The sequence below is a fragment of the Sceloporus occidentalis genome, unplaced genomic scaffold (genome assembly GCF_023333645.1).
Source record: "Sceloporus occidentalis isolate IW3139 unplaced genomic scaffold, rSceOcc1.0.p SCAF_3, whole genome shotgun sequence".
NCBI classification, from domain to species: Eukaryota; Metazoa; Chordata; class Lepidosauria; order Squamata; family Phrynosomatidae; genus Sceloporus; species Sceloporus occidentalis.
This window is the reverse complement of record NW_028316983.1, coordinates 90,161,962-90,178,453: the sequence shown is the minus strand read 5'-3', so window position 1 is coordinate 90,178,453 and position 16,492 is coordinate 90,161,962. Positions and strand designations below refer to the sequence as shown.

General features: G+C 37.4%; 1 protein-coding gene across 5 annotated transcripts in view; it reads right to left on the bottom strand.

The window, feature by feature from the left end:
• Positions 1–16,492, bottom strand: part of LOC149316409 (leucine-rich repeat-containing protein 7) — a 239,048-nt gene that overhangs the window by 108,528 nt on the left and 114,028 nt on the right. For all 5 annotated transcript variants that reach the window (XM_089515424.1, XM_089515427.1, XM_089515429.1 and 2 more), the window contains exons 3-6: positions 14,368–14,485; positions 7,920–7,998; positions 6,703–6,792; positions 3,057–3,113 (exon numbers count right to left, since the gene is read on the bottom strand). In XM_089515424.1, coding sequence (XP_089371550.1) covers positions 3,057–3,113; positions 6,703–6,792; positions 7,920–7,998; positions 14,368–14,485 — 344 coding nt within the window. The remainder of the gene's footprint in view (positions 1–3,056; positions 3,114–6,702; positions 6,793–7,919; positions 7,999–14,367; positions 14,486–16,492) is intronic.

Below are 16,492 nucleotides of genomic sequence, written 5' to 3'. Positions count from 1 at the left end.
TTATATCTTCCCACACCAATAATAAACTTCTAAAAATTATTTTACTGTTTTAGGATTAATGTGTCTTAATACAAATATGTTTCTAGAGTTGGCCCAAAGGTAGTTCGCATAACTATGACCTATGATTCTAAATAAACAGTATTCAGCTATAGCTATCATACTGATAGAAATGTGATTAACAGCAGAAGTATTTGTCTTTGAAGATAAAAAGATGCTTATAAAGCCAAACAACTCTGCCTTTCGAGATACAAAGAATTCAGGGTTGTTAAGGTATGTTAGAAAATTTTGAACTGATATAAAGTAAAATGATCTACAATAATATTGAATGTAAATATAAGGATTTTCACCTTAAACTTATGGTGGGCCCACAAAGCCAGGATCAGTTCAAGTAAAAGATCTCACATACTTAGGCTGAGGAATGACCCTGCCTGGAATATTAAATGGCTACGGAATAAAAAGTAGTGTCCAAATAGAAAATATTGTGAAAGATGGACTATTAGGTCAACAGTGCAGGGCAAAGGAATCTTGTAGCATACATTTGAGACTAACATAGGTCCAAAAGACATGGGCCAAAAGGACCATAGCAAACTGTGCCAGGCCACAGCAACCACATGCTGAGTAGAAAGTAGTGTCCAAGTAGAAAATATTGTGAAAGATGGACTATTAGGTCAACTTAATACAGGGCAAAGGAATCTTGTACAGTGCGCCCGCGCCATACGTGGGCGCGCCATACGCAGCCTTGAGCATACGCGCTCAAGCCACGGTGCGCACGTGGGGTGGAAGGGGCGGCGCATCCCATTCAATTGAATGGGCACCCGTGCCGCCGCGCATGAGCCCCATTGTTTCCAATGGGGCTCGAGCATAGGCGGAATTCGCCTTACGCGGAGGGATCCGGAACGGATCCCCCGCGTAAGGCGAGGACGCACTGTAGCACATCTGTGAGATTAACATAGGCCTAAATCAGGTAGGCCAGAAGGACCGCAGCAACACCGGTCCTGATCCGGGACACCACCATAGTCCTGAGCTAGGCTGTGGGAAGGAGTGGATTCTTCTTGCTCCTTTTTGGCAATGGCATGGCATCATAGCGATTTCCAGCCACATTTGTGGTGTGCATCTTTTAAATGATACAACCCATATGCAGCCGGAAACCATGTCATTTGGCCCATCTGTTTCGGGTCTAAGTGAAAGATGTAGTAGCACAAACTTTCATAAATGTAGTCTATAAACAGTGCTCATTCTATACATCTGAGAAAATAGACTTGAGCCCAAAACAGGCAGGCCAAATAGAACAGCTTCCATTCACTTTGGGGCTGTGGCGTTTATATGACACACGTCCCCAAAACAAATTGGAAGCTGCTCTGAAGTTATGTTGAGATGGCAAGAGCCATTACAAAAAGGAGCTGAAAAAACCCGCTCCTGCCAGTGACCCACTTTGGGAGTGGGCCATCTGGTCACAATGGTCCCAGGCTGATCGGGTCCAGAGGCTGCTACGTCCAGGCTGTCTGCTTCATTGCTAAATCTATAGGTTGACCACATGTGCCAAAAGGCTCAGCTTCCTTTTGGCCTCACATCATCTAGATTAGACAACACAGGCTAAAATACCTAGGGCAGGATTGGTCTGATCCTATCTGTCCATTCACAGTTCCAGAGGATCTGGCCTGACCCAGAGGCAAACAATAAACAGTGTTATAGCAGGCTTATACACAAACTGAATCCATCTTTGCAATGAATGTAGAAAGGGATAACCAGTGAGGGTTTAATCATTGCAAAGTTTGAAATCAAAGACTGTGTTGCAAAACTTCATTAAGAGTGACTTTGATTTGGGTTCAACAAGATCTACCAGTGAAAAAATTAAACAAGATTATGTCTGGGAGAGGCTGCACCAGAGACAAAGTTGGGGAGGTCTTGTTAAACCCCTTCTCATCATCTTTAGAGACTAAAAGGACCATTCTGCAGTAGTGCAGAATTACCCGAAGAACAAATTCCAATCTAGAAACTTACCACAGCAAGTACCTCCTCCTAGACATATGGACAATCAAGTGAAGTACATTGAGAGTTCATTAACCAATTGGGGGGTAGGAATGGAAGTATTTGGAAAATGGTAAAAAAACAATAAACACACCACCACAACAATGTTTTTCAAGAAACCCTGATGATAAGAATCCTGGACTGATGAGAATCTTCACAGTTCTGGATTTGCTCTGTACAACATTCACACAAAATTCACTCATAAAACTGCATTTTCTCTGCAGGAAACATGTTTTTCTGCACAGAAATATTTTTGCTTGTGCAGAAATATATTTTTTTCTGTACAGAAAAAGCTGGTTCCTGAACCAGAAATGCTGTCTGCTGCTCTGAAAATGTTTTTTTCTGTGTAAATCAACCATATTAAAATTTTGCATGGAATAAGTCCCAAATTGTGAACAGCAGGAAGAAAACAGCTAAAATTACTTATTGCTTGCTTTGAGAAGAAAAATATGTAATGGAGGATTACATACTATTGAGGGGAAATAGTTTGATACCAACAAAATGTATCTGGATGTTTATACCACTATCTCACCCTGAACATAGTCAGTCTTGTCTGATATTAATACTTGATTGGGAAACCACTGGGGCATTCCAGGAAGAAACAGTAAAGAATCCTGCCTGAAACCTGTAACTGCTACTGCCAGCAAGAAGTGACATATACAAGGCAAGACTTGATATATACCATGGATAAGGTCTTGCTAACTTACTGCATATTTCTATATATATATCTACCAATTAATCATTTCGTAAGCATATTATTTTCCTGAATTCTAGTTTATGATATGTTAAGGCTATATTAGAATGTGTGTGTGGTGCCTCTTTATTGGTGCTTGATTACTTATGATTTTAAGTCATTGCTACTGTTACTTTCAAATATCCCAAAAGGTTCTTTCCCCCCAAAACTCATAAGATACAAATTACAATGGGAATCACTCAACAAAGTAGTAAGGTTCTCAGTGGAGGGAGGGAGGGAGGGGAGAGCTGCATTCTTTAAACATTACAGGTAACTAAAATACATAAGCACTTACTTTGGTAGAGTTTTCAAGTGATTCTCTCGTAATTCCAGTATTCGTAATTTAACGAGTCTAGAAGTTTTAAAAATGAAAAAAGCATGAATTTACCATTTGAAATTCATTAACAACATACAAGAATTACTAGGGCATTCTTTGTTCCTACACCAATGATACTGGCCATATATTACTATGAAATTATTCCCATGCCCCTGGCTACCCTCTAATGAGAATTATAAGCATAGTTCTATAAGTTTTAAATATTAAAAAAACATGAATTTACTATTTGAAATTCATTAATGGTATACATGAATGACTAGGAAGCTTTTTGTTCCAACACCAATGATACTAGCTGCATAATACTATGAAATTATTCCCATGCACCTGGCCAGCCTCTAATGAGAATTATAAGCATATGCCTGCAGTTAGAAATAACAGCTTTAAATTAATTTTGCTGATTATTCCAGTAAGATGAAGATGCTGAATCTTAATATTCAGCAGATATTTCAAGCTCTAGAATATTAACTAATTTAAAGACAGCATACGTCAGCTATGATTTCTGGCAGTGCACCTCCAAAATATCATGAAATCTCATGAGAGCAATTAAGTAGGGACAGCTGGGGGCAAATACAGAATGCTAAAATAAATGCATGTTATCATCAGTGACGAAGTATTGAGTCTATCCATTTCATAGCAAATTGGCCCTCCAGTGTTTTGCAGAAGACTCAGCATATAGCTTTGATTTGTTGCATTTATCTTGCAAAGTACCATGACTCTTAAGGTACTTAATCACTTGAGTAACTAAATGTGTTTCTGTAAACTAAAACTACAATTTCCAAAAGAGAAAACAAAAGCAAAAGAAGTTTAACAGGAGGAAAGAAAACTTATTATAAAAGAGCTATGCTCATTGAGGGTATAAAATCTTAACAATGACGGTAAATTTTTGACAAGGCTATATAGCATTGTCATTCTTAATATTCTTAAACTTTAGAATACAAATCATAAACTATATAATGGATCATGTGTATGTGGATGTTGCACAACTTGGTCTCTTGCACAACCTGCCAGGGGACACTTGAGGAGGAAGATCAGGAGGAGGAGGAAGGTGCTGGTGCCCTTGGGTTGGAGGTGGAGGGAGGAGGTGGCCGGCAACCTCTTTTGGCCACTTCTGGTGAGTGGGGGGAAAGGTTTGCCCCTCCCACAGGTTCTTTGGTGGCTGGACCATCCTTTCTCCTAAGTAGGGTAACCAGAGTCATCCTAACTGCAAAGGAGGAGAGGGCATCACAAAATGGAGGACATGGCCAAAGGACAGCTAAACGCACTCATAGAAACATAAACTGCTGCTTCTTAGTCCTGCTCAAAATGGATGACCTTTTGGGATTCCTCCTGGACAGGAGGCTGACATGGGCGATGTGTCTGGGAAAAGGAGCCAGGCCAAACACCGCCACCCCTGCTCAGAAAGGAGCCTTGCTGAGCCTGCCCCCCCAACCTCCTTGCAGAAGCCCTGCCCCAGGAAGCCCAACCCCCCCACCCCAAGTGACACTGGAGTCAGGAATGCCACTGCCTGAAAGAACTCTTGAAATTAAACTAGGAAATCACTTTTGAAAAAGAAAAAAAATGTGGGGATGTACAATCCAAATTTCACTCAATGGTAGTCTAATTTTTGAATCTTGCAAGTCTCAAGAGGCAAACCCAAAATAATGCAATTGTTAGATCAAATAATAGTTTTAATAGGTCTAAAAGCTGCACAGATGCTCTTTATTTAGAAACACACCATCAACTGACTCACCGTTTGAAAAGAATGAAAAAGTACACTGAAAAGACAAATTGTATGCAGCATGTTCTATCAAAATACTGAATCAATACTGCTCTGTAGAATACAACAAATGCAAGTTTGAGCACACTGCACTTTGCCATTCTCTACTTTTGTTGTAACATGTAAAGTGGAATTGGAGCATCTCACTGGCAGAAAGATCAATGGGCTACAAGTATGAAGGTTTAGAACAAATTATTAGGTTATTGGATATGAGGAAAACAAATGGGTTATGTGAGATGTTGAAGATAAAAGGAGTTATGTGTGGAAAGGTTCAATTTCCAGATTAGAACTGCCACCATTTAGGTAATTCAGGTGGTTTTCTCATGGAAGTGACAAAGTGACAAGTGTTGTAGTAGTCATTTCTGTGGCAAGCATACATTTTAAATACTTCCTTCCATTATTTGTGCAGGAAATGCTCAAAGTGAAGTCCAGCACTTCAGTGAGAGATGTATCCTACTTGCTTCCTTGATAACAGCTTCTGCCCTTTTCACAGTATTTAAATGTTTTTAACAAACTTGGGGAACTCTATTTGATTTATAGGTTTGAGTAAGGCATGGCATCTTCCAATTACTATGTTTAGAAAATATAACTACTATGTGTGCTGCTAATGTTACATCTTCAACAAAATGCAAGCCATTAATCAATCCTAGAAGGCATGGTTTTTTTTCTTTCAAAAAATGACTTTTTGGATTTACTTTGGGAGAGACTGGCACAAAACCAAAGCATCTGACAACTCTACATGGAAGTGTTACAGGGCTGATTTAGAAGGTTTTACATGTCTTAGCCTTACACTTGCAGACGTCTTTCTTCCCTTGTGAACTCTATTTGATTAGTTACTTCCTTGTCTGAAGCAACCACAGCCTGATATTTCAGATTTCCAAAAATAGTATGGCAAACTATGATTTTTTTGGATTACCAAAAAATAACAAAAACATTATTAAAGAAACATCTTGCACTACTTTGAAACATTTGTATTATGAAAAGGTGTAAAATATTTTGTAATCGCTATGTTCTCTGAAGTGTCATGAATCACAATACCATTTACTTTAATGATAAAGAAGGTACAAGAAAGGTGATTCTACCAAAATATTAGGAAGAATTTCTATAGTGTAAGAGCTGTTCAACAGTGGAATAGACTGCCTCAGAAGGGGGTCGACTCTTAGAAGTCTTTAAACAGAGGTTGAATAGCCAGCTCTCAGGAGTGCTTCAGGTGTGTATTCCTACAAGTCGGTTCCTTAGATAGATGACCCTATCCCATGATTCTAGGAAACTGAAGCTTCAAATGAATGGCCACCATTGAGAAGATACCTGAACCTAGTTCTCTGTTGCTCATCCCAAAGCCTGTATAATCCAATGACTAGTGGATTGATTTTTTGTGTGCCTTCAATCTAACCAAAATGATATCATCCAAACTTGGGATTCTCTTCTGTTCCTCATTTCCATATGTGCCTAGTCACCTTAAGCTATCTCTCCCCTTCCTCCAATTCATTTTTTTTGTTTCCTCTCGCTAGCCAAAAAAAAATTATGCCACCATCAAAATCATCCATAGCATGGTTGGCAAGTGTAATTCATTATTTATTTTAACTGTTTTATTGAACGAACACTGGGCTTGTTGGTGTGGGAGTTCTGTGGTCATCCAGCTTAGACCTATTTCTTTTCTGTTTCTATCAAGATCCCAGCACATCAGTGGCAAGGCTACAAGATGATTGTAACAAAGAAACATGCATTAAATCCCACTTCTAATTCAAAAGGAAATGAAATAACCATAATAGCTACAATGTGTGTATTCTAGACTTACATGAAATACATGTTTTTGGTTGACAGAGAACTGGTAAATTTAAAGCTTACCTTCCAAAGTTAGCTGGAAGAAATTCCAGAAAGGCATCATTTAAGTACAGCTGGGTCAAATTTAAAAGCTGAGTGAAACCATCTGGGAGCCTAAAAAATGAGTTAATTTTTTTAGCTTTGTTACGGTAAGAACAATACAAATATAAGTCCCAACAGATAGATATCCTCAATTGCAGCACAGTGAAAAATTTATTGAACAATTTGTTAGAGCTAACTGCTTGCTTCTTACTGCAACAAGTGACATGCTACACCTCCTCTTTTGAGGAGAGATTTATGTACCTGAAATTTAAGTTTGCATCATCTTTTGTTATGTATGTGTAAGCTTTCAGTGGTGGATTTAATTATGAAATGAGAACTGGATGATATCAGTGTCACTTTTTATCATCTCTAGAATGAAACATTTTTATTGATGCTGAAAGAGTATGTTGCAATTTTATGAATATTGATGACATTGCCCTATATATTAATATGAAGTAACCATAAACATTTATTTTTCTTGTTTGGGCTATGTACTGCCCTGTTTTTGTATTGACATAATCAAATTACTCCAAAAAAATGCAAAGGAAAAAATAGCCAGTATGGCAGAATCAACAAATCAATATCACTGAGCTATTTTAAAAGAGAGGGAAAACAGGGATGACAATATGATTCCCCCCCTTCCTACTCACCACCTAAATATTGACAGTTACAATCTGGATACCCAGGAGCAGAATTAAATCTGATTGCCCAGATTTTAAAGAGCATCATGATCCAATCAAGAACAGACATCTAGGTAGGGTTTGGAAAAGATTTCTGTCTAAAATGTTTAAAAGGCACAAAGTTGTTGTAGAACACAAAGTAATTGATGAACCAAAGGTATGACTTTGTATATAGCAGCTTAGTTTTTAAAACTGAGGCTATGGATCAGTGAATTACTTCATTGTTCAATAGTCCTATATATGTTTATAAAACTGAACACTAAATCAGTATTTCACTGAATACAACTCTTAAAATGTATCAGCATTCTTTTCTTCTAGCTACTATAGTGTTACTGGCCTCACTTAGTTCTCTCCCAGTTGGCTCTGTTCCTGATGTGTTTATTATTATTATTATTATTATTATTATTATTATTATTATTACAAATAACAGTGCTACCCCCACTTCACATTACATTTTAATTTGTAAAACACTGCACATTTAAAAGAGAGAAACACTTAACTCAACTGTTGGATACTCACTTAGAAATAGGATTGACACTGGCTTCAATTATTGTTAAACACTTACAGCACTTTATGTTTTCTGGAAAATCTTGGATTCCTACAAAACAAAAACAAAAACAAACAAGCAAAGATGTCATATGTTATGTAAGAAACACATTTTTGTTCTTTAAAAGGGGGAGACTGTCAAAGAGATCACAAGTTTCATATCAAGTAGTAGATATTATGCTTTATTTAACAACCATGATTGTTGCTAAGATGCAATTATCATGTACCAGTAATTCTGCACAGATGCCAGTTCTTACCACTGCCCCCTAAAGTGATTCCTCATGCTTCACTGATAGTCTCTTCCAATTGTCACCTGGGCAGCACCTGACTTGCTGAATAATACAAACACAAAATAAGTACCTTAGAACCTGCTGTGTACAAAAAGTTCCCTTTGAATTTAAATCTTATCTACAAGTAAATTTGATATTTGTAATAGTCTCTTCAATGTAATATATGCCGAGCAACACTCACATCTAAGACAAGCTTAATATCTAAGTTACCAGATTGCCTACTTGACAATTTTTCATTTTAAATGTCACTAATGTTATACAAGAGGTGCCTTGTATCATGTTTGTGGTCCTTGTATATCAGCTACAATCTGCTTTGTAACTCTAGATTGGATGGAAAAGTGGAACAAGCCTAAAATAAATATAAAAGTAAGTTCAAGCAGCTTGATGCAAGTCCATGACACTCAGCTGATGGATTCTGCACTCAGACAGTGGGGAGGAGAGGATTAAAGGAGCACCTCAGGAAGCCAACGTCATACCCTAAAACCTAATAGTTGCTTACCTATTATAATCAATCAAACAAACTTAGAAACCTAGCTGTCATATTTCTCCCGACAAGGGGTTACTGATGTGAAAGTAGGCTCAAAGAATGAAAAAGCACCAAATTCTCAGTGAAACAGTCAGTTGACAAAGAACTGGAAAAACTGAATTCATCCTTTGTACATGCAAGTGCACAAAACTGAATCTTTCTGTTTTCCTGAATTTTTCCTTCAGTAGAAAATTCTACAAAAATTCCTTTTTAGATAGGCAAAACATAACAAACCTACTACATGAATCCAATTTACTACATTTTCCTTCATCAATACTGGGAAACTGAAGTTGTACCCATTTACAGGAGGTGGATAGGCATGGCATTGGAAGGACATGGCATTGGAAGGACAAATGATATCACATGGCCACATTGTGATAGCTAAGGCCCCATCCTGGAAGTAAACCAGGGTATCTGTTGAGAGTCTTCTGGATACAGAGATTAGAAGCAGATGAAAAGAAAAAATACATAGACTTATGGCATCACCATTGAGAAATCCCATTTTCAAGTAGCACTTGTTAACATGGAAGCAACCCAGAGGCAGCACACAGAACAGCCAGTTTTGATAACCCTAGTGTGTAGAAGGTACCTGTAGAAACAAGCTTGCTGTATACTTGTTTCCCCTAATCTATTTCTTAGGTCATTCAGTGATAACATCTTCAGAGCATGGCACCGTAATGTTCTAAAGTAGAGAGGGGGGAGGCTTTTGCCTTCCACAATATTATAATTCAAAATAAATGTTGTAGAAACATGACTGTAGCAGCTGAAACTTACCTACAACTATTTATTAGTACAAATGTTGTGTTAATAATAGTAAGGTCTGCAACTATTTTTTTTATTTTACTCTTGTCTATCAACTTTTTGTCCTCTGGGAAAGAACTGGGGAGCACTGGTGGATTTTTCTGACTTTGCCTGAATGTGTATCCACATTGTCTTTCTTCTTAGTCCATGAGTCATCATTGGCACGTATTTATGTTAATTTTTTTATTAGACATGTCGGGGCAATAGCCTGTGGATGTTTATTTGGCAAACGAAATGGAGTAAATCATCTGAGGTGGATAAAATGCAAAGGAAGTCACAGATGAATGACAAAGAAAAAACAAAATATCAACTGAATTTACTACCCAAGGACAAAGAGAGTGTCCTTTTTCAAAGACTCCTTCTCTTTTAAAAGAAAAGAACATTTCTAGTGAAAATTTAATTTTAAAAAAATCTAATTCTTTAATTTTGCTTTCAAGCATAAGATATTTTTCAAGAGTAGGGCTTGCAAAAACAATCCCACCTTGTGTCAATCTTTACAAAAAGAAAAGAAAACTCATATGTGAGAGCTAGGAAGCAAATGGGCATAATGAATCATTATGCTTTCATGACTATTTCAGTTTCAGGTAATAATAATAATAATAATAATAATAATAATAATAATAATTTTTATTTCTATCTTCCCACCTCTCCCGATGGATCGAAGCAGGATCACAGCAAGGTTAAAATTACAATTACAATATTGCAGCATTAGTTACTGCACCATTAAAAACCATTTCTCTATGCTTTCGAGTTGTTTTTCAATCTGTCTATATATTTCACTTTGACCGAAAGCATGTCTAGAGTCAGAGCTGGAGCCAGATTAGGGAGTGCCAGATTATTATGGAGCAAAAGGGGTAGAGTAAAAGACTTGAAACGGAGCTTTTGACCCAGCAAACCTCTGGAAGTTGAGGCCCTTGCATATACACATTGCCAGCTCCCCCTATTCACTCTTTACTATCCTGTCAAGTTAACACTTTCTTCCTTCAGAGCTTTCTAGCATTGAACAAAACTCCTTTGATGAAGTTTGTCAGCTGCCACCTTGCCCCAGAAAGCTGGGGACAAGACAGGAGAGTCAGGCTGAAGGCATGGTTCAGAACACGACTGAAAGTTTATGAGGCTAAAAATCTGTGGTGGGGTTAATTTGAAACTCTGCAACAGACTGCCCAGGCAAAATACTTTTGTTCTGCTTCTAATCTCTTCAATTCCTTTCATAGGAATTGGGTTTGTCTGCAGAATCCCAGGCCTATTCCATTGAATAGGTTCTCTGGGTCACAGTCAGACATGTATTTGATCCAATGTCTTTCCTTTAGGCTTAATTATTTTTGCACCTTGATTTCTGAATCTATCTCATTTTTATCTAAAAGGGAAAACTGTAATTGTAGTTGCAATTTTTGGATATTCCAGCTTTTGGAATTTTCTAGGTAACTCATTTGACAAATGACAATTTCATTCACCAAATTAACTATTTGCTCCTTGAACTAAATTATTAGCATAATAGCCAAACCAAATTGTATGTGCCAAAATAGAAATCCTATAGCATTTTGCTTTTTAAAAAAAAAAAAAAGGGGGGGGGGAAGATATCATCAGAATGACAATGGGGTATGAGTTGAGAGGAGGGACAGAGAAAATACATCCAGTTGCATTTTTTTAACAAGGTACAGCTTGTTGTGTTCACTTTGGGATTTAAATCTTACTTCCAAATTAAATCAAATTTTTGAACTGTTTGGCCATCCATATCCACAGATTCTTTACCCACGGATTCAACCATGCATGGCTTGAAAATATTTTTTAAAATTCCCAAAAGCAAACTTTGATTTTGCCATTTTATATAAGGGGCATCATTTTACTATGCCATTTAGACAAAACATACCCCCGGAGCACCTGGAAGCCACTCCAGGGCTGCCTAAGGCAGCCCAAAACTAGCCCCCAAAGGAGTGGATCGTTTTTCCTTCCTTGCTGCAGCCTATTTGGGACGGTGGCAGGAGGAGCCCTTGGGGCCATGGCATGTGTTTGCTGTGGCCCCAGGGTGATGAGGCGGGAAGTGGCTTTTGGCTGCTCCTGGATGCCCATCTGCTTTGCACCTCTGAGTTCAATAGATAGGGCAATTCAGATGAAGACACAGCTGTGCTCCATTTGGGGGATACTGGGTGCCCCAAAGGCTCCTCAAAACTGAAATCAGCCCTGTATAAACAAATGTCTTCAGTAGTCCTAAGAAATGCACCAGGAAGTACCTTTGAAAACAATGAGTTCAACCTGTAGTTAATATTTTTACAACAAGAGTGACTGCTTCTTTCTTTCTTTCTTTCTTTCTTTCTTTCTTTCTTTCTGTAGTTGGGTCCTTTGTTGGGCCTAACTGTTTTCAAAATAAAGTCAAAATATTACATGGTCTTAGTTAGTCTGAGGACTTGGTTTTGAGAGTGGGTCTAAAATAAATAGAAGAAAGCTGAGGAAATTTCAATTTAAATTGGCACTAAAATAAAGCAGACATTCACTGCAGCGGTGAGGGAGATGATTTAACAAAAATAAAAATAGCTTCAGCATGCCCTGAAGGCAGACTGAATATAACATAATTTTCATCTTAATGATATAGCCCGTGCATTATGTAACACTTTTTTATTCTGACACCATTAGAAGAGCAGAGTGCCTGAATGCATTGCACTGAAAATTAAAGAGAATCAATTATGTGCAGTGTTGTCAGAGTTTGGCCCTTTGAGACTGTTCTGCTCAGGAAACTCCCCTGGGCTCTCAAAAATTGCTTAGCTTTAGGTGAGTCCCAATTTGAAGTCTATCTTAAGATGTGTTCTGCAGATCAAGCAGTCTTCCTTCTTCTTGTCAGTTTATCATCACTGATCAAGCTACCAAAACCAGAAACAGCTTGGAAATCCTCACAAGCTTCATGTGCTACACATATTGTACAATGAGCAGAATGAACTGGGGATGTAAAGAAAGGAAGTCACAAATTTTCTCACTCTCAAGAATCAACTTTCCTATGATTTTTTTAAATTTTCAGGACTTTTTTTGGCAAAAAAAATCACTTACATAACATTGCTTTGTGCAAAAGAGACAACAGTTCTGCATTTATTTTTGTATATTATTGTGCATAATGCAAAAATAGATTAACAGTGTATAGATTAAGCAAAAGATCTCATGATTCCACTCAGTGGTGATAAAACCTTTGAAATGGTTCATGCTTGTGGACAAAGCTAAAATAAGCAAATTACCGGTATATTCTTATTTGAACAAGAACCACATGAAACTTTTAATTAACTGTCTTGTAGTACCATCTGTGTAATAAACTTAACATTTTGTAGGAATAACATAGAGGAATAATGTTATTATTACTTGCTAAAATAAAAGACTTGGACCAAGAGGTGTCACTCATTACCAAGTGGCACTCCATCCAGTGGAGTGATTTTCATTTAAGCCTTTTGGTCCCCCCCAAAACCTGCTCCAGAAAGTTGAGAAACTCTCTAGAACTGGAGGGGTGAGTTAAGGCAGAGGGGAAAAAACTCTAATGGAAACTGACTTTAGAAAAGAAGCAAGCGAGAAAGAAAGGGAATATTGGCTATTGGTCCTGTCTGTAAACACAAATGTGCCTTTTGACCATGGCTGGACTGTTAAATCTAAGCCATTAAATGGAAGTGATGGATTAATTTTAAAAGTTCCTTGGTTATCTATTCAAGGGCATTTAATAGACTCGTTAGTATTTGATGACAGTCTAAATCTTTTTCACACTTCGACAAAGCCAGGAGGAACAGTTCTTCTCCTGCAAGAAGACTGTAGAGGTCAAAGGCATGTGGTCTTACTACAAAGGCATGTGGTCTTCTTACAGTCTATGAATAGACAAGACAAAAGAAATAAAAAAAATCATATTGCACCAGAGGATGAGCTATGGAGGTAGCTTCTTTCATACACAGCAGCCTTAGTTATATATATGGGAGTCAAGGATATATCTAATCTCCTATCACAGCTGTGCTACAGGAAAGGGATCAAGGAGCATGCAAGATCTTTTCATCCATTGTGCATTGCCTCAGGTGCCCTGGTAGACCTCAGAGGTGATAAATAAATATTTAAATAGATAAATAAATATACATATGTACAAATATGTGAGCTTAATGAAAGAAATAAAAGGCTACTAGTCCTATAATTTAAATTAACAGTACTCTCAAATGAGTTTAAATATTATGTAAAACAAAGAGACATTTTCTGTATGTTTTAGTTACCCAATAAAATTCAGTGTTGTCACTATTATTCTTATGCAAATGACATCGAATTAATATACACAATCTTATACTGCATCCTTATGAAAAATGATAGGATTCTTTGGACAAACTTATTTAGGCTTTTCCCTATCATGCCTCTGCCAGACTGCTCTCTTACCAGTTTCCTAACTGGGGGGGGTGGAGACAAATGGAGAACACAACCACTATTTGCACAATAGCAATTAGTACTCTAATCCTAAATATTTGTGGAGTCATATTTGTTGTCTAGCTTCCCGCGTGGTGGCATTATATCATGGCTAGTGATACTGTGGTTGCACAGCAGTTAGTACACTCACTTTTGCATGTTGCCAGAAACAACTTTGTAGTTGGTACTACAAAAGAAAAATACATTAGAACAAAGAGCCTAATTTAACATTTTATTTAGAGTTGTTTGTGTTTAAATTATTTAAATTATTTTTATCGACATAAGGACAAGATCAGTAAGATAGCTTTTAATGTTGTTTCAACACTTTTTTTAAAAAAAAATATCCTATGATTCTACAATAATTGAAATCCAGTATAAGAAAATTTTTTATACTTACCATTTTTACTGATGTCAAGTTCTTTAAGATTAACTAAACTGGCAATGCTGGTTGGCAGGCTTGAAAGGTCATTGTCTGGTATACTCAGTTTACGCAGAGCTTGACAGTTGAATAATTGCTGCAAAAACAAAAGAAAATTGGTTACAATAGTGCCATTCACAGTTTTAGTGCAATGTTAACATTTAAAGGCAATAAAAATATAGCATAAAATATCACACATTTGCTCATAGCCAGTGAGGTCTAGTGCATACATCTCTTACCAGTGCCTAAGCATGCTCCCTATGCACAGCCCAGCCTGAGTAAGCTTCCCCACTCCCTGTCATGAGTACAGAAAAGCGATAGATCAACACCAGAGAAAAATGAACATTAATCTTTTCTTAATCAGGCTTCTTTATTAAGCAGTTGGTTGGTTAACAGCATCAACTGTAGGTTGGTTAATAGCACCAAATGAATAAAAAATAACACAATGTAACTGCAGGCAGAGTGACGTTGGACACTTTCAAGAGAAAGAGTTGATATTAATCAATGCCCAGTGACTTGCTGTCCTTATTTCATACATTCTCTACAAGAATGTGAAACCACCTATATACAGTTGGCCCTTTGTATCCACAGAAGTGCCATTCCAGACCCCTTCATAGAATCATAGAATCGTAGAGTTGGAAGAGACCGCAAGGGCCAAAAACTGTGGGACCTGAAGTCTCATTGGTTTAAATGGTGCCATGCCGTGCACATGTCCCTATGCACACACTGCCACAGGAGTAAATGATATTAACACTTGCACAACACTGCTGAACAATCTACAGATTACTGTTTTTTTTTATCTTTAAAAATCTAGTGTGTGTTGAACTGTACAGCTACTTTATGTATATTTTATGTTGGGTACTATGATCTACTAAGAAATGCATTTCTTCAGAAAACTATTCAACAGAAAGCATTCAATTTGGGCTGGTGAATATACAGCAAAATGCAAACCAATTTCCATTAAGAAAATGGTTCCTTTTGGAATAATTTTCTCATCTCCCTTCATTCTGAAAGGAATGACAAGCAATGGCAACAATAAGGCAGGAGTGAGAAATGCACTCTACAAAGCGATTAAATTACTTTAAATAGCCCTTTCAGCAGATACATTTTCTCAGGAAATCTTATTTAACTGTGAGAAACTATTACGAACTTGAACATTAAGACTCCAATGGGGTACCTTACTTGCTATATGCACTTCTTCTGTTTAGGAAGGAACCTATATATGTCTAATATTACTATCATTTAGGTTGACCAATGGTCTATGCCAATCATGTTCTGAAAGAGCTCAATTGGTTCAATTCATTATTTAGGTTTTCAAATCTTCTCAAAATAATAAATTAGATGGACTCAGTCATCCAGAACTAGGCTGAACAGAAGAACAGCCCAGATTTGTTTTCTTCTTGGATATGAATTTGTGTCTTAAGTATTGTATTTTGGAACATTTCAATGTTCATTAGTTTATTAAAATATTTATATCTAGACCTATATCATGCAGTCTCAGGGTGGTATAAAACATAAGTAGATTAAAACAATACAGATAAAACAATTTAAAACAACTAAGATTGTCTAATTATATGAAGCCCTTGCTAATTCAACAGTTTAGGGACCAGACTACTCTCAAAAAGTGGATATTATTAAAATGTAGAACCATAATGTGCCCTGGTCCCTAACTTGTTCAATATGTAGGGGGTACCTGTAGATTAAAGCATATTAAACAAGTTGACAAGTTAAAAACAGCTTGAGGAGGTTCAAATAATGTAAAACTATGTGCATGAACACTTTGGAATGAATCAATTAGACCAGTGATTCCCAAAGTGGGCGGTACACGCCCCCAGAGGGTGATGGAAAGATCTAGGGGAACAGTGAGGGGGAAAGTGTTGTTGTGCAAGAAAGATATGGGGAACCAGTAGCCTTTAGGACCATGGTGGGGATGAGGGTTGATCATTTAGTGTGGTGATGTCTCCCACTCTTTGCCCACCCTCACAAACCTTAGCTGCATATTTCACTGGTGATGGCGGCTGGGAAATCTGCGATGCTTGGGCACAAGACATCACTTCTGTGACTCAGAATGGCACCATTGTGGGACAGACTGACTGAACAAGGA